This window comes from Lichenostomus cassidix, chromosome 6 (assembly GCF_008360975.1).
Source record: "Lichenostomus cassidix isolate B80296 chromosome 6, HeHo_3.0, whole genome shotgun sequence".
NCBI lineage: Eukaryota > Metazoa > Chordata > Aves > Passeriformes > Meliphagidae > Lichenostomus > Lichenostomus cassidix.
In genome coordinates, this window is record NC_139487.1 from 225,081 (window position 1) to 252,241 (window position 27,161).

The 27,161-nt window shown below is 45.8% G+C and overlaps 2 protein-coding genes across 3 annotated transcripts in view; one reads left to right on the forward strand and one right to left on the reverse strand.

Moving 5' to 3' along the window:
* Window positions 1–5,745: 5,745 nt before the first annotated feature.
* Window positions 5,746–8,512, forward strand: NKX6-2 (NK6 homeobox 2). The gene is made up of 3 exons (XM_085064571.1): window positions 5,746–6,569; window positions 6,841–7,013; window positions 7,710–8,512. The coding sequence occupies exons 1-3, from the start codon at window positions 6,155–6,157 to the stop codon at window positions 7,956–7,958; spliced, it is 837 nt and encodes a 278-aa protein (XP_084920697.1). The 5' UTR covers window positions 5,746–6,154; the 3' UTR covers window positions 7,959–8,512.
* A 3,496-nt stretch (window positions 8,513–12,008) lies between these two features.
* Window positions 12,009–27,161, reverse strand: part of INPP5A (inositol polyphosphate-5-phosphatase A) — a 173,747-nt gene continuing 158,594 nt past the window's right edge. The window contains exons 13-16 of one of the 2 annotated variants that reach the window (XM_085064569.1): window positions 17,603–17,714; window positions 13,556–13,624; window positions 12,347–12,383; window positions 12,009–12,197 (exon numbers count right to left, since the gene is read on the reverse strand). In XM_085064569.1, the coding sequence (XP_084920695.1) occupies window positions 12,148–12,197; window positions 12,347–12,383; window positions 13,556–13,624; window positions 17,603–17,714 (268 nt within the window). In that variant the 3' untranslated portion in view covers window positions 12,009–12,147. Of the gene's footprint in view, window positions 12,198–12,295; window positions 12,384–13,555; window positions 13,625–17,602; window positions 17,715–27,161 lie in introns of both variants that reach the window. The other variant, XM_085064570.1, reaches the window with a different exon arrangement.

Genomic DNA, 27,161 nt, shown 5'->3' on the forward strand with positions numbered 1-27,161 from the left:
ACAATGTAAGATTTTCACCCCAAGTCATCCCCCAGTCCTCTCTGCTTTCAGGAATCCCTGACTATCTTTTTTCTTACCCTCACTTGCCCATTCAGGAAGAGTTTTATTAACAAAACACTTCTCTGTGGCTCAGAGAGAATCAATAGTGCTTATAAGCACACTCTTTATTTATTGGCAACTCACTCCTGAATTCCCCCATCCAGGCTATCAATAGGAAAGCAATCTCTTTATAGCACTAATGACTTGCGGTAAAGTATATACATCTGTTTAATACAAATAAGGGCAAATGACTTCCCAGTCGTGGTTAGATAAAATAGAGCTTGCAAGGGCTTATCTCACTTAGAAAGAATAACTTGTACCCTTCTCTCACTAAAAGGATAAATTATTAGACTGGAGATGGGTAGGAAAAGAACAGCACTGGAGGAACAAGGGAGGTGGGAGAGGGTTCTTGGGTGGAAACCAGCCCTAGGTTTGACATGATCTAAAAACTCAATGCCTTTAACACTAACAACAATCTAAGCTGTTGGCAGATACTGTATCATTTCTTGCCCTAAAAATATATAGGAAATTATGTCCATGCTATTTTCCATCAATATCTATGTTAATTATTGGTGGTTCTAACATCGGAAGCTTTCCTTAAATCTAATTCATGTTTTCCAGAGCTTCAAGAACTTGTGGCTTAAAATCCAAAGCAGACCAATTCACACAGTGGCATTCAAAACTTTGTCATGATACCTTTAAAATCCTATTCTAGTGTTCAGCAGAAATAAGTTCTTTTGAAAGGATTTATATATATATATATCCCTCCACCCTAATAACGAGATTAAAACCTCAGAGAGGCACAAGATTGCAATACATACTGAGCCTTTTGGTTTTGTTCTTTCTAGAAAGCACTAAAAAGCAGTCTCATCTGTGTGCTTGACAAATGAAATTAACCAGCTTCCCAGGAAGATATAAGTAAGATATAGAATTTTTATGTTTCTTCACATTTCTGTTACACTGTTCTCAGGGTCACACACTTTCTGTTGTTGCTGCTCTGGACTATGAAGTCTCAGCTCTGCACCATTAGCAGGTTCTTATTTTTTGTGCCTAAGATTGTAATGAAAAATGTTAAATATGGCCTTTCCCAGAACATACATCATCCTGTGAAGGTGTTTCAACAGAGATCATCTAGTCTAAAATGACTTTGTTTTCTAGTGACTACATTATTAAACCAAAATAGCTCTCATTTTTAAACACAATTATCTCTTTTCAGTATGCTATGAAGAAGCAGCATCCATACTGTCAGGAACACAGGCAGATGGCATCATCACAGGGCCAGGACATGGATTTTCCTGCTCTCTTGTCACTATTGCTCTAAGTAACTCCGTGCAACAATATAATTTCCCTCCCTCCTCCACTCGTACCTCCTTCAGCCACAGAATAACTCAGTAAAGGAAGCCTGTGAAGCGAGCTGCTCTGAGCTCCCACATCCTCAATCATTCTTTTTTTACACGGACTTTACAGATGCACTTTGGAATAATGTACGATACAGCGGGGGATAGAGAGTATTCTTATTCGTGGATTATTTGCTTCTAGTCCACAGCCTCTCAGACATTTTCAGCTGCACAGAAGCTACAAGAAAAGGTACTTTGCCTGTACACATTAAAAAAAAAAAAGTATCAGTAGGTTAAAGAAAACTTGTCTAAAGTTATTTGTACTGTAGCATTTAATTCTGGTCCACGTACCGCAATACTCCTCTCTTAGAATGCTGCAATGCGTTAAGTCCCAGACGAATTTGTTGTTCCTGATAGCAATTTTGTTTCTATGTCCTTTGTAAGAAATGCTGCTGATGCCAAGGGCTAAGCAAAAAGGTCGTTAATTTTACACTGTGGGAATTCGTCCTTTGCTCTGCCTGTAACTAAGACGGGTGAGCACGTCAGTACCGCGGGTCTTACCACCCACGTCCCGGTACGGGAGCGTCGCGGCTCCGGGACCGTGCAGGGAGAGTACTAAGGCTCCCGCGCACGGGGCTCCGGTGTCCGTCCGGGCCCCCTTGCGCCGTCTCACCGCCGCCACTTCACACTCGGCCCGGAGAAAAGCAGCGGGACAGCGCTCGGCGGGGGGAACGTAGCGGGCACCGCGGGAGGAATGTGACCGGGCTCGGCGGGCTCGGCGAAGGGACCGCTCGGTGCGCAGGACGTGGCGTTCGCGGCCACAAGGGGGCGCCGCAGGGTCGCGGAGGCCGGTCCGGCCAGGCGGGGCGCGGAGCGGCGCGCGGCGGGGTCTGGCCAGGTGACCGGCGCTGCCAAGGTGACCCGGCCCTGCCAGCGGCCCGGCCCGCGGCCCTGCCCTGTCCTCCTCCGTCGAAATGAACGTTCCGAAAGCGCCGACCGGAATAGTGCCGGTGGCGTGTCCCCCCGATGGGACGCGCTGCAGGGCTGCCGGACTGACCCGGGAAAGCGCCCGCACCAGCCGTCACAAACGCTTCGAGCTGGTTTATTTCTGCTCGAGTAACTCCTCTGCCAGTAACCTCTGCTCTGCCACAGGAAGCACCGAAGACCGCGAGGGCGCCGGCAGCCGCCGAGCCGCGGACTCCTCGGGAGGAAGCCCCTACTTATTTTACCGAGACCACCTCTCCGCTGCGAGAGGCTGCCGGGCGTGATTCCGAGTGTTGCGCCGGGCGCGGGGGACGAGCCGTCAGATGGCCGGGGCCCGGGCCGGGTCCAGGGCCAGGGCACGCGTAGCGGACGGTGCAGTCGCACCAAGGACTGCTCGGTCACTGCGTCTCCGAGGGGAGCGAGCTCTGCACCCAGAACGGGGTTTGCTTAAGGGCTAGGGGAGTGCTTGGCCCTGGAGCAGCCTGGCAGCGCCTGCGACCCGGCAGCATCGCGGAGAAAACGGCGGGAAGGAAAGCGGATTCGCGAGCAGCCCGGGGGCGGGGAGCCGGAGACACCGGGCGATGCCTGCCCGTAGTCTCCTCCTTCATCGGAAGAGCAAACACACAAGTAGATTTATCACGCCTCGGGGTCTGCAGAGATAAACCCTACATATTTCCACGTGGAAAACCCAGGGTATGAGATTTCAGAAAAGTCAATGAACAGGACAAACCCACCACTAATGTGCAACAAGTGTCACTAATGACAGATACAAACTGTCAGTCGGACTCTGAGGGCAGCTTTAGGCGGAGCGGGAGGCTTTGGCTCTGCCCGTACGCCGGATGGGGGAGGGTCCCGATGCAGCGGCCCCCCGCAGGGTCACCGGCCGCCGTGGTCCAGAGGCCGCCGGGGGCGACACGCGTGGAGTGCTGCGCGCTCCTGGCTGCGGCCGAAGCTGCGCGGGAGCGGGGCGGCAGCGGGACACAGACACGGTCACTCTCGGATGTCCGTGGGGAGCAGGCGGCAGGCCGGGTGGGAGAACACTGCGCTCCGCCACTGTTCTCCGCTACAGGCGGCACCGCAGCCCAGCGGCGAGCTTACCCGTTAGGGCAGAAGTGGATTGGTCTCGCCCCGCCGCAGCGTGGGTGGCGGAGGCCGCGCGCTTACCTTGTTCCATCGGTCCCGCGCGGGAAAGCGGCGTGCTGGCCGGGCGGCTCCTCGGTGAGCGGCTGTCGGCTGACTGTGTCTGGATCAGCACCCGACCCCAGGCCGGGCGGGGCGGGAGGCGCCCCTCTCATTAGCCGAGCCGAACCGAGCCGCTCAGCGCCGCGGGGTCAGCTTTCAGAGGCGCAACATCTGCGGGCGGAGGCGCTGCTGGTCCTCAGCATCGCACCGGGGCGGGCAGGCCGGCGGGAAGCGGGCAAAGTCGGCGGTCAATGCCCCGAAGACGCACAGGTTGGCAGATACAGAGCCGAGCCGAGGGCTGGTCGCGCTCTGGCACCTGCCTGCCCGCGTCGAGCAGTCCGATTCCCGGGCTGAACCCACGACTCTTCGAGAGGGCCGATCAGCCCCGCCGCCGGCCGCCTTCAGCGGCTTTGAACGTCTCCGTGAGCTGGAGCCGTGCCGGAGGCGGAGGGAGCAGGTGGCGTTGCCAGCCCCTTCCCAACGCACGCAGGCGTCGCGGAAACGAGCCTGGACAGAGCTGATGAGGCTCTGCTGAGAAAGCCCGTGTCAGACACACTGTGTCTGTTCACTCCGCTGCTGATGTTTGCAACAGATAGAGGGAAAAGCAATGAAGTCGTTTATTAAATTTTATTTAGCGCAGCGTCGTTTTTAATCTCGCGTTTGTCCATTAAGCTGTTTACAAAGATGCGCAAAACAAGATGTGCACAGACTGTTACATCTCGTAACTCCAGCGACTGAAAACGAAGAGCATTGACGAGCCCGAATAATTACTTCCCAAACCTAGTCTGACATTAAGGTGTTGTTACCGGTTAAACGAAACCGTGGTCACCTGCAAACGATTCTGACGACAGACATGACCACATCTAAAGAACCACGCTTTTAATAATTGTTCTGATATGATCAAGTCGATTCGTGTTTACTTTGTGAACACTTTGAAATATTTTAATTCCCCGCTTGTTGTGGCTAATGTTTTCCTTTGTTAACAATGTATCAAACCAGTAGAAGAAAGCAGTTGCTACGCGGAGAACACGCTATAAGCCCAGTTTCCGTAATTATTTTCTTAAAAACCTCAAATCCGAATTCTACTTCTGTTCCTGACAAGTAACTATGCGTTTGATTAGGAATATCTCTGATCTTTCTATTTGTGCAAACGAGCTTGGTTCCGCGATGATGCAACAGCAGTTTTTCTCCCTTTAAAGGGGCTATACCCCTCCGTCGGGTCTGGGGAAGGAAGGAAGGAAGGAAGGAAGGAAGGAAGGAAGGAAGGAAGGAAGGAAGGAAGGAAGGAAGGAAGGAAGGAAGGAAGGAAGGAAGGAAGGACGGAAGGAAGGAAGGAAGGAAGGAAGGAAGGAAGGAAGGAAGGAAGGAAGGAAGGAAGGAAGGAAGGAAGGAAGGAAGGAAGGAAGGAAGGAAGGAAGGAAGGAAGGAAGGAAGGAAGGAAGGAAGGAAGGAAGGAAGGAAGGAAGGAAGGAAGGAAGGAAGGAAGGAAGGAAGGAAGGAAGGAAGGAAGGAAGGAAGGAAGGAAGGAAGGAAGGAAGGAAGGAAGGAAGGAAGGAAGGAAGGAAGGAAGGAAGGAAGGAAGGAAGGAAGGAAGGAAGGGCCTCTGCATGGCCAGCCGTTTTCAGAATATGCAACAAAGTTTAACTAAACAGTTATTCCTAGGGCGTAAGATAATTTTTCACAGCCACTTTTAAAACTTTGGGTTCTAAAGCGAGGGAACGGCAGCTGCGCAGCTGAAGACGGAGTCGATTACCCGACAGATCAGCTATCGCGGCAGGCATTACCACTCCGTGCTCCGGGGCAGCGCAGCCGCCTGGGCCCTGCGGTCGCTGCCCGGCTGCTCGATAAGGAGCCGGCGGTCTCTGCGCCGGATCCCCGCGCGGCGGGAGGGCCCTACGCGGCGAGTGGGAGGGCGCCTCCGCCTCCCGGTGTACCCGCTGCCCACCGGCGGGGGCAGAGCGGGGCGGCGGGGCGGGGCTGACTGACCCCGGCGGTGGGGCGGAGGGTCCCGTCGGGCGCCCCGTCGGGCGCGGCGCGGCCACGTGCAGCCCCGCGCGCTCCCACGGCTCGGTCCGGCCGTGACGTATTGGGGTGGGGGCGCGCGCCGCCCGCCGATTGGGCGGTGGCAGCGGCGCGGGGCGGTGGCCGCCCAATGGGCGCGGGGCGCGCAGGTGCCCGCGCGGTTATCTGCGCGCGGGGCGCGGCGCGGAGCGTCCCCGCGGCCGCCGGACACGCGGCCGGGGCGACGCGCGGAGCTGTCGGTCCCGCATCCCCCTCCCGCCGGATCGCGCGTGGAGCGCGTTACCCGTAGTCCGCCGGGACGCGCCGCCGGTGGGGTCTCTTCTTCCCGGGACTCCCGGTCTGTTGTTTCGCCGCGCTGCCCCGCCTCGGCTTTTGCTGCTCTCCAGCCTGGACTTTGGAGGTGCGCGCCGCCGGAGCGGGCGGGGAAGAGCTGGGATTTTCTGTGCCCGGCAAACTTCGGTACTTTTTGTCGCTGAGATCCCGCGAGCCGCGAGGAGGCCGTCCCGCCCGCGGCCGCGTTCCCGGCGAGGGTGCCCAGCGGTGCGGCCGCGGCGCGATTGGGAAAGACCCACGCTCGCTGATGCCTGCAGATGTTAGCGGTGGGACAGATGGATGCTAATCGCCAGAGCGCGTTCGTCCTCAGCAGTGCGCCGCTAGCCGCGCTGCACAACATGGCCGAGATGAAGACCTCCCTGTTCCCCTACGCCCTGCAGAACCCCTCCGGTTTCAAGGCGCCGGCTCTGGGCGGACTAAACACGCAGCTCCCCTTGGGGACGCCGCACGGAATAAGCGACATCCTAGGGCGGCCAGTGGGCAGTGCCAGCAACCTGCTGGGCGGGCTGCCCCGCATCAACGGGCTGGCGGCCTCGGCCGGGATGTACTTCAGCCCCGCTGCCGTCTCCCGCTACCCGAAGCCGCTGGCGGAGCTGCCGGGACGGCCGCCTATTTTCTGGCCAGGAGTGGTGCAAGGGTCTCCCTGGAGAGACCCCCGGCTCGCCTGTCCCGGTAAGTGCGGTCGGTTCTGGCAGGGCGCGGGGAGCAGGCGGCCTGGGGTCCGGAGCCGGGGAGGCCCCACGCCGTGGGCGGACAAGCGGTAGACGGGGCGGGCGGCAGGAAGGCCCGGCGCGGGTTACTCGGCCCCGGGCCTGTCCCGGATCGAATCCTGCTTTAGAGCTGGCGGACACCCGAAGCAGCCCCGCAGCTCCCGGCGGGGCCCGGCTACGGGCCGGCAGCAGCGCAGAGTTCGTCCCTGACGCAGCTCTTTCTCCGCTTTCAGCTCAGACGGGGATGGTTTTGGACAAGGACGGCAAGAAGAAACACTCTCGACCGACTTTCTCCGGACAGCAGATATTTGCTTTAGAGAAAACCTTCGAACAAACGAAATACTTGGCAGGACCAGAGCGCGCCCGGCTCGCCTACTCCCTGGGGATGACCGAGAGCCAGGTGAAGGTAGGTCCCTCCGGTGGGCTCCGGTCTCTCCCGCTCCCTGCTGCGGCCGCTTGCTGCTACGGTGGTAATTACTAGTGACCACAAACGCGGTGCAGCCATGCAGGGATTTTTTTTTTTTTTTAAATCAGTTAGAATTTAAGTTACATTTCGATATTGGATAGATTTTAGGCTGATTTCTACCTAACTTATTTTATGCTTAGAGCTCTCTGTGCGGTAAACGATTTAAGATAAATAGACATAATACATTAAAAAAACCCGATCCCAATAACAACAAGCCCCCCGCGGGTAATTACTTTTAAAGGGTCACTTTTCCACGAGGATCGTGTCCAGTAGTAAAACTTTACTTTTCGTAACCCTGCAAATTTTTTAGCAAAGTCTGCAGGTGCATTCTAGTATTGGGGTGAACCGTAAGCCAAAAATAGTTCTTTTTCTAGCTATTGTATTCTGTTTTCAACAAACGACTGCTCCGGGAAGCTGCTGCTTTTACCATCACTCAGACCCGCAAAGCTGAGCAGATGCCCTTACGGAGCGCCCCCTTCCCAGGAGCCGCCCGGGGCTCTGCCTGGTGCAGCTCTGATCCGAGTGCCCTCAGCCCCGCGCTGCGGGATGGGACGGGGTGGCCGCGGGCGGGGGCGGGGGCGGACGCGGCGGCGGGGCCGAGGCCGTGGCTGAGCTGTGCCCGGTGCCGGTGCCCAGGTGTGGTTCCAGAACAGACGGACCAAGTGGCGGAAGAGACACGCGGCAGAGATGGCCTCGGCGAAGAAGAAGCACGACTCGGAGACGGAGAAGCTGAAGGAGAGCTCGGACAATGAGGACGATGACGAATACAACAAGCCCCTGGACCCCAACTCGGACGACGAAAAAATCACGAGGCTATTGAAAAAGCACAAATCCACGAACCTGTCCCTCGTCAGCCCCTGCAGCACCAGCTCGGATACGTTGTGAGGGCACAGGGCCGACGACCACACCGGGCAGCGCGGCGGGGGTGAGTGTAACTGGGTGTTTGAAAGTAGTGTGTTGTACAGCCTAAGATGTATGTGAAATGTATATATTTTTTACAGAATAAGTTATGAAATTATTTTCTTTCTCATTGATGTAAATTTCAGAGAAATTTTTTCAACTTTTTGGGTTTTGTGCCCCTTTAAGTTTCCCGCCCTTTGCTTTAGCCTTCCTGTTAGTTTCCTGCTCCTAACAATCAGGTTTTGTTACATTTTCTATGGGTCCCAAGTCCGATCTCAGCCACTTTGTATATAGTAAATTTCAGATTTTGTGATGTATATTTCTAGCGTAAAAACGGGAGTCTTCTTTCACTCCGCTCCTTCAGTGTTTTGGCAGTTTCATTTCTCCTGCCTCTGGATTTTATGCTTAACCATACCAAAAAAAGGAAACAATGCCCCCAAAAAGCACGAGAGGATAATGGACACTTGATTTTACACTAGAATGTCTCCACATGTGTTGGAAAGACTTTGTATAAATCAATAAATTATTTAACAACCTTCTTCTTTAGTGAGTTTTTTCCCGCATTGCTGTGCCAGGGGCTGGGGACGCCGGAGCTCCTGCAGGGTGCCTGCAGTCGGGTGCCCCACGCTGCTCCGCAAGGGAAAACGAGGCGCTGCGGCCGGGGGCCAGCGGGCTGAGCCGGGAGAGCTCGGGTCCCGGGGTCACCGCCGGGGGCCGCGGTCACTGTCGGAAGGGGAAGCTTCGCTATGGGACTCCCCGACAGCCCCGCGGGGATGAACGTGCAGCCCGAATTGCCGCGTGCGGGGCCGGGAGCGCTGGTCCCCAGCAGCCTTTCGTCGGCTTTCGGGCGGGTGATAGGGTCCACTCCGGAGACGGGAGGCAGGGGCCGGGACACATCCCCTTGCGCTGCCCGGCTACTGGCCGCTGCACAAACCCAGGGGCGAAGTCGTTGAGATCCGCGGCTGCGGCCTGCGAGCTCCACCACCCTCCCGCGCCCTCCCGCCGAGCTCCCGGGACGTGCTTCGGCCCCATACCTGCCGGCGTGCCCGTGCCCGAACGCGGCCCCGCGTGGTTCCGTGTCCGCCAAGGTGCTCCCAGCCGCCCGAGACCCCGCATTCCTTTCCTTGGCACACGGGAGGCCCTGTGGGTGAAAGCCGCCCGCGTTGCTAAGGTGCTTTTTTGCCGTGATTTTTTTGGGGGTTTTTTCTTTTTTTTTTTTTCGTTTGTTTGTGTTTTTTTTAATTAATGAGACGCTCTCTTCTGCCCGTGTGTCAGCTACGGCTTCGCAGCCCGAGTAAAAGGCAGAGGCTGCACCGCGGGCGGTCCTGCTGCCCCTGCCTGGCATCCAGCGTCCGGTGCTGGACCCAGTGCCTCCAGCACCGCAGCCCCTCCGTTCTGCGTCCACCTTCCGCGGCGCTGGGCCGAGCGGGCGGTCCCGGCTCCCTGCACCGCCGAAGGACGCGGCTGGGCCTCCCCTGTTTGCTCTCTCAGTACCGGGGCCATCACCCACCGCGGATTCGGGGTATGTCGAGACACGACACAGGCCCGCGTCGGCGTGGTTCCGTTGCGGAAAAGGGCCCGGAGCTCTCCCCGCGGAGGCCCCCTCGGGTCCCGGTGCCGCCGCTCACTGTGATTGATTCCACTTCGCTCCTGCCGAGGCAGCTCCGCGTCCCGGGGAGGGCGGGGAGTCCCGCAGGTCCTACTCACTGAACGGGGCCGCGTCCAGTTATGCCGCCGTTACAGAGGGAGTAAATCGAGTTTAGGGAAGAGTCTTCGTCCGGCTGCGAGCACGCCGAGACCGGGCCGGTGTTCGTGCTCCTGAGAAGTGGCTGGATGAAAACACCTGCACTCGAGGCTAATCATTCCCACCGGCCCCTTCCCACAGTTCTTAAATGGGCTTGGAGGGGGCACCGCATTGGGGGAGAAGGTGGCTCCGAGGCGCCGCAGGACTGACAGCCCGGGGACACGGCTAGAGGGAGAGGGGGGACGTGACAGGACCCGAGCCCGTCCTGGGCCAGAGCACGTCGCTCCTTGGCCGTCCCGGGGCTGCAGTGGGATGTCCGCTGGGATCGGCCTGGCCCGGCTCGCCCTGCGCCCCCGGATTCGGCTGCGGGACTGTTTAAATGCGAAATTTGCATTTTACGAATTTCTGACGGCTCAGTTCGGGGAATTCTCAGCAGCTCACCCTGGCAGGTCATGGGGTACCCTGCAGACCCGGGGAGGATCGGGCCCTGGATGGCCTCACGGCTGGCACCTACAGCAAGTTCATCTGTACTTAAGGCTTCGATCCCTGCTGGAAAAGGCTAGAGAGGCTTTTCTGAAACTTGAGATAATCACGGAGGAGTTTATGGTGGCACATTTACTGACCTGCTGAGGACTAGCACCTTGTGAACAGCTTGTAAAGCTGCATTACCTCCCTCACATCAGTGCTCCTGTATCAGCTCCTCAGTGCATTTTCCTTGGTTTGTATTGTTTTGATTAACACCGGAACTGCATCCTATCATAGAGGTTTTCATGTGAAAAATAACCTTGTTAATTGGCAGGAGATTAAAAGGTATGTCAGTAAAAAATGTGAGAATTTAGTAATTTCCCTGTAATCCCCAATGCCCAAATTAAAGGGGCAGACACAGCCATATTCACCATGATTAGTTTTATTGCTTGAGGACCAGAGTACTCATTTCTAAAGGCCTTCAAAGTTATCATGAGTTGAGTTCACTTAAATAGAATTACTGTGTGGTTATAATGCAACATGGCACAATAACAATACAGAGCTGCAGACACCCTTTGGGCAACAATACTTGATATAAACTGGGTTGTACTGTTAAGAGAACTCTGCAAGCGGACATCAAATCATTTTCAATGGTAGTGATTTATACCAAAATCAAGCATCAATCTAATGCCATTGCGCAGTCCATGAACTCTGTAGTGTTCTAAATTAAATCAATAAAACATACATTTGTGTTTCATCAACAGACTCCCTAATCACCTTTTAATGTTGTATTTAGTGGTGGGAGAAAAATGTCTGTAACGACTATTTTGTAGGCTGCACTGAGCTACTAACCAGGAAAATTTACAGTTGGGTGATGGTTGGTAGGTTTTTTTTTCCTTTAACACTGTATAAATACAGTCTGTGTCCAATATAGTTGCTACTTGAAGCAGACTATTATTTTCTTCTCCCATGTTGTTATTGTTTCAATATAGAATACTTGGCACCATAAAACAGTAACAAAAGACAGACAAAAACAGTTTACAAAATTCTGGAAAGTTACACCCAAACCTAGCTAAGAACTTCACATTCAATCCTTAATATTACATAGAAAGAAGAGATTATAGGAGTAACAAAGTGAAACTGCTAATATATGTACTATATAGTATGCTATATATCTGTATCCAGGATGGCACTACTATATATTATTCATTATATAAATGTTGGTTGTTGATGTACACTTAACTAAACCTGCTAAGACTCCAACACTAACTGCTGATATGGCACTCTCAAGCATTCATATTGGAAAGTATATTTAGCATAAGTTTTGGTCAGGTTTATAAATTATTTATATATCTGTGTATATATACACATACATACATATATATACACACACATATATATGTATGTATAGAAAGCAGCTGCTGTGTGATTCAAAAACCATGTAACATGGCAGTATAGTAAATAAAATGAGAAAGAATTAAAAACAAAATGAAACCCAAAATACTAAAACACAAACCATAAGCCTTGGTCAACAAAGAAAATACCATTTAAAACCATCAATATCTCTATCTATACAATCCAATGTACAAAATCCCAAAGTGGTAAAGATATATAATGTTAGGCATGATGCCTTTAAAAGTTTATAATATGCTGAAATAGCTTTTCCACATTGACAAACACTTATGAAAAGTTGAAAATTGTGAAATCTAGAATACATAACATCTCTGCTGTCTATTTAGAGTTTTGGCAACAGAACTGTGACATATATATAAAAAATAATTCCACATTTCTACTTGATGTCACATGAACATACAAGACAGTGAGGTATGTGAGGCTTCTCTCGAACAGAGTCCAGATGCTGAAGCATAGTGTACGATCAGCAGTCTAAAAATGTGGCACTCAGGACTGGATTTATCAATACAGCTGTTAGGATTATGGATTTCAGTGTGCTGCCTTCCCTCCTGGCTACAGTGTGGTTTCACGGAAAATCTTCTCACTTCGTAGGCATCTTTTTCCTGTTGCAGAATTGGCATTTTTTTAAAAAGAAAGATAAACACAGGGGAAATGATGTAGAAAATATAATATAAACGTAAAGAAAAAAGATGATATTTACCACCACATCACTGCACGACACAACACTTGTGCACATTTGCAATAGGTTTACCTGCCCCAGCAGCTATTCGAAAGGACAGGAACACAGGCTGCAGCAAGTCAGGGAAAAATAGAAGTTACATGTTTGAATATACTTTTTTTTACAGTCAGTAGTAAATACAACAAAAATTTCTCAATGACTGGAAACAAAATGTTGCAATAACTTTTGAATTAATTACATTATGCATAAGGGAACATAATCTCCTCGCAGATTTCTGCTCCCACTGAATCTAAGGGAAAATTTTCCACGAATTTCTGTGGGAAGAGGTTCAGGTCTCATACACATCTCCCTTTTGTCACAGTGCCGCACTACTGGTGATGCAGAAAACAAAAATTGCCGTTTCTGAACTGGCTGTCTCAGAGCTTTTTGTTTACTCCATAAGTTAGTAAACTGCTCTATTTTAAAACCTTGGATGATTCTGGACTAAATGCCTGAAGAGCATTTTTCCTTAGAAAACAGTTCTCTGTCTCACACCAGCTCTGACCATGGAATTAAAAAGGTGTATGTACTTGTGAGTTTGGATTTACATGTACACATGCATCCATATGTGTAACTACCCTCTATACCTCTCTGAATTATCATTCAAGAGCCTCAGTGCTGTTTTCAGATAGGCTTTCACAGCTTGCCTCCTACTCCTTAATTGGCTTTTTTTAAAGAAAGCAAATACACTGTTTTGTTGTATTTCTAACTTAGGTTTCCATCTGATATCTTCAGCAGAGAAGATTGTTTGCTGATTTTGATGTAAAATTCAGGTATTTTTATTAATTTCAACAACTGGTATTTATGTAATTCTTTGTATTTTTTCTTTATTCCTTTTATCATTTGTTTAAACATGGAACTGCCAATATGTTCTTTTACTAATAAGCACCTGTGCATCAACCTAGTTGAAGCTATGCTTTGAAAGCATCTTTGATAACAGAATGAAATTACTTCTGTTTTGCTACAACAGTTTTAAGTGCACAGATGTTTGCTCCTCTTTACTTGCACCATATCCTGCTTTCATTCTAGCACCCATCATCTTGTTCTTTATTTGATTTCATACAAACAGCTATTCTGATATACTGGCTTCAGCTGAATTCAACTTTGAAACATTTTCACGGTGTTACTGTAAAAATAGGGTAGTGATACAGCTGATTAAAAATTAATAGAATCTAGTGCATACATTCTCTTTTCTAATAAAAAACTTAGAAGATAAAATAATAAAATGTTTAATTTAATTACCTTGTGATCCCCCATGCAGACATTTGGCCCAATGTGGTCATATATTACTATCTTCTCATCATTTTCTGACTAATTAAAAAAAAAAACAAAACCAAAACACAATGAAACACTGGTCAGTCCAAGAATTCTCCAGATTATGGACATAAAAAGAAATATTGGAAATATTGCACAAATAGTTGAAACCAGATTTGGAATGAGGTGATATTAACACATCTTTGCTTGGTTTCTCTAGAGAAAGACTGTGTAAAATGAACTTATATGCCCAGTACTGCTTGCAGTAATTTGTGCAGTTTACCTGCATAAAAAACCCCTGAGATCTCAGCATCTCCTCCCGGCTGACAGGACCTTGGGAAATTTTCGTGGCTAACACTGTGCTAGGTGAAATGAGTGACGTGTTGTAGTTGCATTCTGGGCTTCTGCTGCAAAACGTGGCTAGCACATTTGGTCAGTCCTTTTTTAAGAACAACACAATTTTTATTGAATTAGGTGAGATAAATGTTCCTTGAATTAATTGCAATCCATGTTTCCTTATAAGAGCATTTGATTTCATCATATAAGGGACTTTAAATCTTCGGAGAGATGAATGATTATTTTCAGGTTATGACTATAATCTCCGACCATTTCTCTGAGACAAATATCTTCATCTGAAAAAAAGCATTCAGTGATTTTAAGAAAAGCAGCAAATGACGGATGACATTCCTCCAGTCTCCATTATCAATTGCTTTCCTTTTGTTCATTGTTGAACTTTACCCTTACATAGCGACTTCTTTAGCATTTGTAGCTTAATGAATAATAAAATGTACTCATCTTTCTGCCTTTTGCAATAAATGTGATTTGGAAGATCTATTTTGATCCTCTAGCACAGTACTTCAGGAATAAATACAAATACATTGCCATACAAAGCAATTTCTTATTGTGCTAAACAATTTCTATAAGCTAATTACATCTGTAATCTGCACACTCTCCAGTCTCTAGGAAAATTGTAATGTGCTTTAAACTAGTTGGTGATACTAATTTATTTTGTATGAAACAGTCAAGACTTTCTCATCTGTAATCAGTCAAGTTTGACTGGGCAATAACTTTATATAAACAGTAGCATTTAGGACTATAAAGTTAAAACTGAATTATCTTTAATGTAGTAAGGAAGCTTAAGGTCAGATTTACTTTACAGCACAGTTGTCTGCCAAAAATATAAAAACATAACCTTCTGCATTGTATGCATGAGCACTTTCCAATATTTCAAGATCATAATGCCACCAGCATCGGAAGTGGGGATACATTCATCAAAAGCGACTTGATAATTTACAAAGGCAGCATAAAATTGTGGATTTTCAACTGCATAATCTTTAGACAGATAAACAAATTACAGCAGTGCACAAGCAGAAACAATATACACTTGGCTGAGCATTCATTACTTCATGCGATCAAGCATCAGCGCAGCTCCCAAGCAGTGGGCAACCTTTGGTGGTTTAGGGCTCAGGAAGCATAAAATAACATGATGGTGAGGTAACCGACCATGGCATGATAGATGATGTTGCATGAAAGCTGTTTACAGCCCCATGTCAGTACAATCTGTAATGCCTACTGTGTAGCTGAACACACTGTACAGTGGTAATTTGTGCACACTATCTTTTCTTTACCTGGGATTTAAATGCAGATTTACTATAATTTTTGTTTGAAATAAAATACAGAATTGCTTGGGCAGAAAAAGAAACACTTTATTTGCCTATAAGAAAAATACAACAAAATAATTGGCTGCGCAAGACTATTCAATAGATAGTTACCACTGAAAAAATTCTTTAAAAATTCATATACATTTATATTTTAAGGATTTGTTTCAGTCTAATCAGTTAATTAAAATTTACTTTTACTTTCTTCAGAATTCCTTTTAAATCTTTAAAGTATAGGTCTCGGCAGACAAGTGAATTCTCAGTCAAGGCCAACACTACATCTTGTATAGAACCACAGAAACCTGAAGGGTCATTTTGTCCTCTCCTCCATCAGTTCAGCATTCTTTTCTAATGACTATTTTTATTAGGTTTTATGAGCCAGAATGCCAGTTTGGCTTTGGGCTGGGTAAACTAAGTCCTGTGTTGGTACAGACTGACTGAGTTAAAGACCAGTCTGGCCTCATCAACACTGTCACTCTGCATATGTGTTTCTGGAGATGTCCCAAATGGCTGGCTTGATCAGAATTTGCAAATGCAAAGCTCCAGAGACAGAATTATGTGCACTTCCAAAAGTAAGCTCTGAATGATCCAACTGAGGGGTTTCTGTTACATGGAGACTGGAAATTGGGTAACTGACCTCACATTTACAAACTTCTTCAGTGTTCTAACTTTGTTTTCCCTTGTTTAATTTTCTCCCATTATATCCAAGTTATAGCCCTCTAGATAATCAGAAAGAATTCCTTTCTCTTTGTACTGTTTACACTCTTCAAGCTTTTGTGTACACTTCTATCTCCTTATTCATAGCTTTAAAAAAAATCTTCCCTCATTGGCCATTCTTTTAATGGTTTTAATCCTTTGTTCTTTAGGAATTTCACGGGTGCCAAGTACTATCAGTAATATTTTGGGTAAAGTCTCACTTTTTCACATGGTATTTTTGTATAAGAAAACCAAGTAACACTGATTTTGACATTATTATTAGACTGTAAAGCCTATATGGCCCTTAGCCTTCACTTTTTTTTTTTCTTTTACACTAAATACTCCAGTACATGCATTGTCTAAAATTTTGGGTGAAATTTCAAGATGTCATGCAGACACTTTTTACACATTAAAATGTGTTAGGAAGTGCATTGACTTGAAATTCAAGTAGGTGTGGAAAACATGCTTCCAGCCTTTCAGTGAGTTATATATACTGCAAAGCAAACAATCTAATAACGAGATAAATATCCCCAACGACAGAGAAAAAGAAGGTTATAAACTTCAGGAGAGCAAGTTTCAAGAGTGTAATTAATTTAAACATGAAAAAAAAGCCATGAAGCTATAGAACATTGATTTACTTGCAAAGATTATTTTCTGTAATTCACTCCCACTAAACTGCATTAATTATATAGGAACATACTGACACATGACTTTGGGCAATTTTGGGTTTGGTAAGTCTGTTATAGTCATACAGTCTGGTCAGCAAGACAACCTCACTGCAGCACACCCATCCTCACCCCACCCACAGCCATGGCCAACAGCCAGCTCAGAACAGAGAGAAGCGGGAGAGATCTTGTATCATACACCCATTCCCTGTGTCATTTAACCTTGAACAGAGCATCACCAACTAGCCCTAACCCTATATATGTACACTAAAATCCCAAGAGGAATTGTATGTTCTAAAAATGTTACACAAGTGTATCTTTAAAGCTCTAATGAAATGTCTAAATTTAGGCACCTAATTGGTGTACCAAAGTTAGGAGCCTACCTGCTGCAGACTGTCCTCATTCACAGGACAGTGATAGATTTGGCCTGTCTAGGATTTGACATATTCTTGAGAATACCTTAGGAAATCTACCACTCTGGTAACTCAGATGCCTCCAACTGTTGCTGTACAAGTTTTTTCTTTCAATTGCATGACTCCTCAGCCAGCAGCCACTTGTACCTGCTTCTGTCTGCATCCCTGCTGAATCCTTGGTACAGGCAGTGCTGCTGCTTATGTCACTGTAGGGTAGACTGGGCTGGGAGACTAATGGGGACTTTTTATAGGGGCTTTTTATTTTCTGTCACTCTCTTTAAAGCAAGCAGTTTCCCAGTGCTGTGCACAGCAGTGATGAGCACAGAAGCAGCACAGGACAGAAGACAGTCAGCATTGGCAGTTCAGAAACCAAAAGATGTGCTTGTGAAAGCTCACCTTTTAGTCACTGTCAGCAGGTTTATGGGGACAAATCCCCTTCTTGGGTGCAAAGCACTGGAGGCACACCCCTCTCTTTACTACCATGGTGTGCTGTCTCCAGCTTGGTGAGTGGCAAACTCAAGGACAGAGGTTTTCAGCCCTGCCTGCCTTTGGTGCAGATAAATGCAGTGTGGAGGCATCAGAAAGCTGCAGATCTGTACTTACTTTCAGAATGAGCTCCTTGGCTGAGTGGGACATCAGGATTCTGTCGCACCAGGCTGGACATCTCGTGTTCATGTACTGCCTTCCCTGGCTAGAGTCCTCACTGTAGGGATAACTGCAAACAAATCCCAACCACAACCATAAATGACTCTTGGCAAAGTAGCCTGAAACCTCTGGCTCAACGTGGCACACTACTTAAAAAAATTCATTGTCAAAAAGCAGCTCTTCTAGACACTTACACATGTTTATCTTTCTTTTCTCCTCCCCCTTTCCTTTTCATGTGCTCTTTCTCTATGTCTCTTCTCAGATCTACAACCCTACTGGTAGGGTTAACATGTTAAGACACACAGTTTCAAAACTCTCACCTCCTACCTTGTGCTTTTGCATGTGAGAATGTTTAAAGACAGTGAAATGATTATCTGTGTGGAAGTATGAAAATCAGTTCAACAACAACTTGAAAGTAGACAGTTGACTGCGACTATGGAAAATGTATAGGCAGAAGATAAAAAAGGAAACCTAAAGGAAAAAGAAGTTCGTCTTGTGGGATTTCGTGGCAGGATTCTCTCAAGGAGAGTTATCCAGGAACAATTTAACAGAAAACAGAGCTCAGAGTGCTGGGATCAGTGCAGCTACACAAACCTCTTCTGTGTGGATTCTTTGAGGGTGACAGAAAGGAAGATAGGACAAGACAGCAGGCTTTGCAGGGGATTTCTTCAGACCCGAGGAATCAGGAATGTGGTTTAAAGAAAGTGATGCTGACTACATGAGATCCTGTACCTTTCTATGAAACTGTGTTAAGAAAAAGCATATTATTTTGTAAAGACATCTTGAATAGAAGCAGATTAAATGGTAATTATGCTCTGGGGCCATCATAAACATGCTATGACATCTCCAGTGCTTCTAACTAGAGATAACACACCTGTGTGAATGCATGGGCTGAAATCATCTGAAGCACTTGAAGGGCAACCTCTGGCTCAACCTCAACAGGATGAGGCCAAAGTCTTTCTTGTCTCCAAAGGTTCTCACCAGTTTAGTAACACAGAACTTTGCATATGATGATGGATCATCACACCGTAAAGCCCACTGTTTTCTTAGTTTCCAAAATGGCTTGTAAGGTTTTGGAGAAATCCAGAGGGTTTGTGACAGGCTTAATTTCTTGAATACTGGGCCTGTTGAATTGAAGTCTGCCCTTGATAAAACTCTTAAAACCCCTAAACACCTACGTATGTATGTGTGAGTGTATTTGAAATGACATTTGCATTTTATTCTGCTCCTCATTGAATTCATAAAGGAAATACTGAGGTTTTTCTGATATGCGTGTTAAAATAAAATTTCTGGTATTGTAAAAAAAGGGTTTGCATGCTTGAAGAGAAACTTATTTACCATCCTGCTTGGTATGATACTCTGAAACAGAGACATACAGCTCTCTACCAAATGGTTTTACAAGCTACACTGCCATTAAAAAGATTAGCCATGGCAAACATCCAAGAAAAGCGTACTGAATGTATTGGAACAAACCAGTGATCTCAGTACGTTTTCCACCTCATCAAACCTAACAAGACTCATTTTCAAAACATATTATGAGAATTCAATTTGCTGCTTCACTGACATACAGAAGTACAGCTTATTTCTGAGTGTCTGTGAAATATTTTTATGATGTAATACTTTATTGGTAGTAGCAGCTCTTTGTCTGCAACTTAAGGGTTGACTTTTTTGCGTAACCTCTTACTTTACTTACTCCAGAATCCCACATAACTGAAGCTACTTTTTATGACATAAAGGTCTAAGAATCAATCACATTTCATATAATCTTTTACAGTATTAACTGTATGGCTTTTGAAATATGATGCTCTGTACCTGGAATGATCTGTTACTGCTATGTGTTAGAGCATTTAATCCTAGAGCCTATATTCTATGAAACGGTATTTATCAATTTGCTTTATTTATCTTAATGTTTTTGCAAGGTGAAAACTTCTGCCAATTTTTCAAGGTCTTTAGCACTGATCCCCCAGTCAAAAAGTTACTGTAGTTTACAAGCATCTTTGACAAATCAGATTTCTAATGGCTGGGACAGAGATGAAAATAAATGCTGCAAAACTTATCCAGACAAAATGACCTGTAGGTAATAATTTAATACAGAAAGCTAGGCAAGCTCTTCCTTTTATGAGGCAGAATCCTTCCTTCCAGCCAGAAGCATGGAGTGTGTTGTCTTGCTGCACTCTAATGAATAAGACTTCTCCCTCCACCCTCCATCTCCTTTGGCTTGTGCAAGTCCCACTGTCAGTGAAACGTTGACACTGATATAATAAAAAATCCTAACAAGATACATGCACACAAAATTGGGAAAACTATTTGCTCTCCTCCTTCATGCTCTAGAGGGGCCACAAACACTTTGGAATAAGCAGAATTCTTTCGTTGATGGGCTTGAATAGTGGTCATAGCTAAATATGACTCAAAATTTCCATGAGAGATTCTTTTTTTTTGTGACTTTCTGGGTTGTAGGGACAGGATATTCTAGTTTATTATATGCCACTGATTTAAAACAGATTTTTTCCAATAAAATCTCTATTAGAGATTTCTGGAATATAACTATCACTGAAGAAATTTTTGTGAAACATGCCGCTGAATATATACTATTCCAGAACAAAGCTTTTCAAATAACATACACCCCAGAAGTTGTCTCCATCATCCTGTTCCATAGCTAAGTGAATAGTGGCATGAAAATAGTGTGACTGCTTCCAGAAATGAATTATCTGCATGTGAACTCTGAGACTTTTGCTTGTTTGGAGTGTTTTTAAGGGTCTTGTCCTCTAAGGATACTCTGGTGTCTTATATGATGTTACTTCCTTTGGATGTCTTTCCACCAGCTGATGGGATTTAAACACAGTCAAGAGTAGCAATGGAAGGAGGAGCCAGACAGATGCACAGGCATTTCAGGAAGGCTGATGATTCTGCTGCAGCCATAACAGAAAGATGTTGCAGAATCAAAGACTCGGGGAAAACATCCAAAGCCTCAGAACTGTCTGCCGATCCAGCACTTGGTTTCAGACTCAGACACTGACTCTGTCCCCTGTGTGCTCCTGGCCAGCACAGTCTCCCGAGGCTGAGGCACTGCAGAGTGCCCAGGAGGTCACTGATGGCACAGTGTGTGCTTCTGGGGAACCAGGACATAAAGGAACAACATTCATTGTGCTTCCTCCCACACAGCCACTGCCCAGACAGCACAGACTCATGATGGGACTGAGGAAACTGGAAAACATTTCTACTTGCTTCAGTGGGTAACCAAAACACAAGTATGCTGATACACACTTCTATTTGACCATTCACTTTCTGTTCTTTCTAAGCTGGCTTCATGTTTTCCCTTTTCTTTTCCTTCCTTTCAACCCCACTTCTTAACTGCTTCTTTGCCATCAGACATAAATAGTCTCTTAAAAATTACCATAAATTTAAACTTGTGTGCATGCAAAAAGCAGAACTATTCTTGTAAGACCCATCTTCCAAAAGACATTAGGAGTAAGACTGTCAGTGATCACAAGCATTAAATTAGATTTGTTTTGCTGATATCTCCAGCCTCTTTTAACACATTCACTCCAGGCAAGTAAGGAGTTCTTAATTCAAAAACTTAGTCATTCTAGTCAACAGATATTCTCATTTATGAATTGTAGAAATAATTACAGATTTGATAAAAACAACTGCATATCTAATAAAAATAAATTTAAGGACTCTATACCATATAATCAAAAGTTAAAAATTCCAATATCAATCTCCCAGAGGGGAAGTATTGTGCTATCCTTCTGTGCTAATTTTGACCACCAGGACTGGCAGAGAAAAAGGGACTGTGGCAGAGAAAAAGGGAAAAACAGCTCTCCCTGTCCCATAATTAGACAGGAAAGAATGTATTGTTTCTTCTTTCAGTAGCATTCTGTCTCAGTCAAGATCTACCTTCTGTAATGTACAGAAAACAGGAATCATGAGAATGAATAGCGATGTTCATGTAAAAATGACGACATAACAGATAAAGGCCTCTAGGTACCACTAAAACATAAATGATAAATAAATATAATGCTAACACATATAGGTGACACAAGTAAGATAAGGCTGCACACACTTCCTTAGTATTCTGGGAGGTTACAGACTTTTTTACACACGCTACATTACATCTGTTTAAAAATACAATGGAGAAATGGGGAATTCCATCTGGAACAAATTTTATGCCCGATTTAAAACAATGGCAAAGTTGGAATTTAGGACCTTAACCACTCATATTTGCAGAAGAATTAATAGCTAAAAGACTGTTATTCTCTGTGTACGCCAGCCAGCAGAATTATACAAAATACACTTTGACTGTGCATGCTCCTGGATGATAGACAGAAAGGCAATTCTGGACCTGGAGCATCCATGTGAAAAGCTTGTACAATTTATCTACACTTGTTTAGACTTTTCCTCAAGATGCTGCTTCTAGCTGCTTTTCCACCCTATTTCACAAACTTTTGTTTCAGTTACACTTATTTAATCAGGATTACTGTCAGGTGGGTTTTCTGAATAAAACTTCCAGCAACATCATTAATATAATGCTCAATATTGTTGAAATTTAACCAAACACTTTGATGAATTGTTAATCTACTCTGTTAATAAGGAGCAGGCCATCCAATGAACTACTGTTGTCACAGTCAATAAGGATGAGAACTACTTGGCAATTGTTTGGGGAAAACAAACCATTAAGAGGGTCAGTAATATCAGAGCACTACGACTGCTGACAGGTATTGTCAGAGATGATTAGACACCTTTACAAAAATGCTTACTGCAGGGTGAAAAGTCTTCCGACATCGTAAACTATCCTGTCAGCAGTGCCTTAACTCAAAACACAAGCCAACAATGCTGTGTATATAAATGTCTCCTTGACTGGCATTTCCAGTTAGGAAAAATGCTCCTAATGAACTCTTCTCTTCTGTAAGAATGGGCAAAATCTGTTAGTGAGATGGGTGAAATGTACTTTCTAACCGGAAACCATTAATTCCCTCTGCAGGGCTCTTCCCTCTAACTGTCACAGGCAGGTTGCTCAGGTCGCTCGGCACAGAGAGCTTGCAGGACATGCCCTGCTGCTGGAAACACCCTGGTGTGCTCTGGGGACTCTGCCTCCTACACACAACACACTTCCAGTGGTGGTGCCGGAAGCGTGGCAGCACCCACTAGGCAACAGTGGGAAAAATTCAGCTGTTTGATCTTTTTTAGTACAGTAAAGGTCATTCTGAACAACTGTGCAGCCTATGTCTAGGTTCAAATGCAGATGATTTAGCAAACTTTATCATGTTTCAGGGAGTGGAAATGCCTCCTGTTCAAAAACTCCTTGTGCTCATCTGTCAATTGCCCCCACATTTTATATCACCAATTTTTTTTCTAATGCAAAATATTTGAGACGGGATAGAATTATAAAGCATCAATGAAAACCGAGCTCTGAATGGGGAGAGCTGAGATACAGTTTTGATTTGGTCAATTTTATATTTGAACTAAGGTAGAAGTACTCACATTTACTAAATTTTTTTTCACTTTTAGGTCTTTCTATTTACATACGACATGGACAGAGAACTTCCAAAGGAAAAAAATCCCAACCACTCTTCATCAGAAAATCATTTACTATTTTCATATTTTCTGAGAAAGTGCTGGATCAATTTACCTTCAGCTCTGACACATTCTCAGATTGTCTAAGATACTTTTACCTGAAAAAAGGATGGTGAACGTAGACTGCCAGTACAACCTTTGGGTGCTCTGAAAGTTTTAAGGCCAAAGATATAAATGAAAATACTTGGTATTTTTAATTTACAGTCAGCATTAGTGTGAGCTGGTATGCAAGCATGACTTCAACAATATGCTATTCAACCAAAGTGTGACATCTAATTTTTGTCAGCTACCAGAGTGTTGGTTTCTTCCTCAAGATTGAATTGCCATTTTTTATTTCCCTGAACCTGAAAGGGAGAGCTGGATTCCCTAGATATCTTCCTAACAAATGACCCCACATAATTTATCTTCATATGCTCATCTCAGGCAGCAGATCTAAGCTAAGCAGTAAGACAGGTTGCTGTTTGAATTAGATTATCTGCTTCATATGTACCAAAACACTAATAAGCCTCAGTGATGCTCTGTGAGCCAACTGGCCACAATACGTGTCTCACTTCAACCAAATCAGAAGGGCAAACAGAGCCCTGCAAACATAGTGGCTATAGAGCAATGTGTTAAACAGCTGCTACTTGCACAGGCTACACTAACACCATGGTGATCCTGCCAACAATCAAAGGTGACCATGGGAAGGGGGGTCACCCAGGCAGACCAGCAGCAAAGAGCAGGACGGGTAAACAGGACTCAAACCCTGACTCTGGGCACAACACAAAACAGGAGGGTTAACAACATGGTATTTTTATCAGAATCTGTTTTATGGATTTATGCTGGGCATATTGCTTTTTGGCTTAACACTCTTCTTTGGAAAGTATTGGTCTGTAATACGCTTCAGAGTGAGCATTCCTGTATCACTAGTGCTGCTCTGGACCTTTTTCAGTAAAAAAAAAAAAAAATAAACTCCTATCCCCTTTCTTTTTCCAAAGAGTATAAAGTAACCCTTCATTTTCTGTGAAGGACATTCACCCAGAATGCTCTCCATAGTGAAAATCTTCCTTTGCTGCTGAGAAACACCCTATGGCCAAAGCCTGGTGATGACAAGGACATGTGCTGGCACTCACTCCATCCCACCGGCACCAGAACCTTCCCAGGACCAGAGGCTGACACTGGCTCATGACAACTGGCACACTGTGCTCTGCTGTTTGATCCCAGAAGCATAGGGAGGCCCAGCTAACAAAAATGGATTATTTGGCAATACTAAAATGGATTATTTGGCAATACCAGTGCCTCATCAAGTGAACACTGAGTGATGCACTCTATTGCTTTAATGTATGCAATACTGCTAGTATTACAAGTGGATAAATGGAATTATGAATAATGTTGACTTGTTGGGAAGGACCCAGTGCTGGCTTTTTGCACCAAAACGGCCTGATGTTACTGTATGTGACTATGATTGAGCTTGATGTCTTTTCTGGGAATGTACCTGCCTGTACTTCTCAAAAACACATTACTTTAGGACTAAAATTTACAAAGTCTCATACTGGAAAAACATGACTGGGAAACTGAGGCAAGAAGTGGGTCAGGGTTCAGGCTCCAAACTAGTGGGTTTTTCAGCAGTACATTCAGGCAGGAATACAATGGACAGCCTGGCTGGCAGCAAAGACCATAAGATCTTTAGAACACACTTTATTTTCTGCTTGCAGCATGGTCTGTAGTCTTTACCTTAGAGATGGTGTAGAGTAATTCTCAACCTTTGAAACTTTTTTACTTCATTGATTGTTCTTTCTTTTTCCCTTTGCCACAATTCCGAAAACCAAACAGAACTGCTTACTTGGGTAATGCTCTCCAGTTCCTCACAAATTAAAGAAACACCCTATTTCAATTTGAAAACTGAGAACTGGTGAGAGCGGCACTGATTTAATGTGAGGAGAAAAATGGAGGTAAGATCTGTCTGAAAAACCACTGTAATGATTAAATTCGAGGAAACAACAGCTATCGCTCTGCTTCCAGCTGGGAAGTTGTTTCTGTACTCCAGCCTTAGTGCTGGAAGCACCCAGACAACTGCGTCATGTCCTGTGGGAATTTGTTCCTTGCAGGTGAAAGATCCATCAGTGATTTCAGGTACCTCACTAATACCTGGAAGGTGTTTTAAAGTGCACAAATGAGTCTGACATATTTCTGTTCAGTGGAAAATACTTCTTAATTGGCAAAAAAACCCCAAAACCCTCATGTTATAAAAGTAACAGATAAAGCAAGCATAAAAATAACGTAGGGCTTTTTAATCTATTTGAGTGCCTAACTCTCCCTTCTGTGAGACAACAGGACCCAGCAGTGTTACTGAGATGATGTTCTAGGAAATGAGAATCCTATTTGCTTCAGGAGTACTTCCCTGCCCTGGCAGCAGGCAGTCTGTATGATCTGAGAACATGCAGGGAGACAGTGAGAACACTGGAAAGGAAGGGCAGCCTGTTGACACCTAAACCATCATTTTGTCTTTCCATTTGTGACCTCGGGGCTCTGTGCAATGGCACCCAGAGGCTCTGCTCTGAATGGTCTCTGCAGAAGGGAGCGAACAAAGGAGTGCTCTGGGCTTTGCTTCATGCAGACCAGTCTGACTCAGTGCAAACCAGAAAAACACATGTGCTGTTGTGCAACCTTCTAGAATAGAGAAGGGTCATGGGACAAAGTACAAGGCAGAGAAAAAATATTTTATATGCTAAATAAGATTCTTGCAAAATAACGAACCAGTGCCAGCGACAATTTGAAAGGAGAAACACTCTGCTGAGAGTGTAACCCATCTCCTGGTGAGAGGTGTCAAAGCCAAGACACTGCCAGTGCAGAGGGTCTGCTAGAGACAAATATCACACAAAGGGTATCTAAGACACAAACATATGTCCAACCAGTAAATTACGACGGCCTAATTCAACAACAAAGAAGAATAGGTCACTTTAAGAGAATGATTAATACATGAGATTGTTGTGCATGCAGTCTTATCAGAGAGCAAACCTTGTATGTGGGTGTGAACTCTTGCTAAAGTCAGCTCCTATCTTTGCTATACAACAGCTACAAGAATAATTATAATAATTAATGGAGAGCAGTGATAAAAGTAACAATTGCCCACCTGTATATTAACAGACCACAATGTCGTTACTTCTTTTTTTCACACCTCCTGCCTTTTGCAGTGATTGTTGGCTACCATGAAGTCATTTGCAGCCTCACACTGGGCTGTTTGCTCATGGCCAGCCTGTTCAGCCTGTGAGTGACAGAGCTTGCAGAGCTTAAAGTTCTAAATTGTATTTAGCCGCCAGTGGCTTGGGTTGCTATGGGCTACAATAGATCACAAAGGGCAATGAGATGAAAGCATGAATATTCACTATATAAAGTAAAAGGCCTCAAAATATAGGAGTGTAGGAGTAGGCCAATAAAATCTGAAAAATACTCTGTTGGAAAGATTGTTTACAGGCTGCCTAAGATAGCAGACCTGCCACATAGCCTGTGGTTTCTTGTTAAGCTGTGGCTCCCCTCTCAGGCTGCCCTTGCCTTTGGCATATCTCAGCAGGATGGAGGAAGGGTTTGCAAGGCAAGGGTGGGCTCTGCTCAGGGCCAGAGGAACGCCTGGCCCAGGCTGTCCTCCTGCCACTGCCCCACAGTCTCCAAGGACCCTCAGGAGCCTATGCTGGGATCCCCTGCAGACATAACATCAGCACATCTGGGTCCAGAGCAGGTGGGAAAAGACTCTTGTCCCCAGAAGTTCATTCACAACATCCCTGGCACGCTCCTCTGGGCATAGGCGTACAGGATGGTGAGCTGATATGCTTTAGTCACATACATTGAAGAATTAAAAGGAACTCAGAATTGAAGAGGAATTTAGAAAATTCTTTAGGGCTGCTGAACAGAAAGAAGATAACTGACAGACCTGAAGATGCTGTCAGTGCTACAGAATCACAGAATC

Bases quoted from the DNA above. Each gene is read 5' to 3' on its own strand.
- NKX6-2 (XM_085064571.1), top strand. From the start codon at position 6,155: ATGTTAGCGGTGGGACAGATGGATGCTAATCGCCAGAGCGCGTTCGTC. The intron at 6,570-6,840 runs GTAAGTGCGGTC...CTCCGCTTTCAG, and splicing joins CCCCCGGCTCGCCTGTCCCG to CTCAGACGGGGATGGTTTTG. The intron at 7,014-7,709 runs GTAGGTCCCTCC...GCCGGTGCCCAG, and splicing joins TGACCGAGAGCCAGGTGAAG to GTGTGGTTCCAGAACAGACG.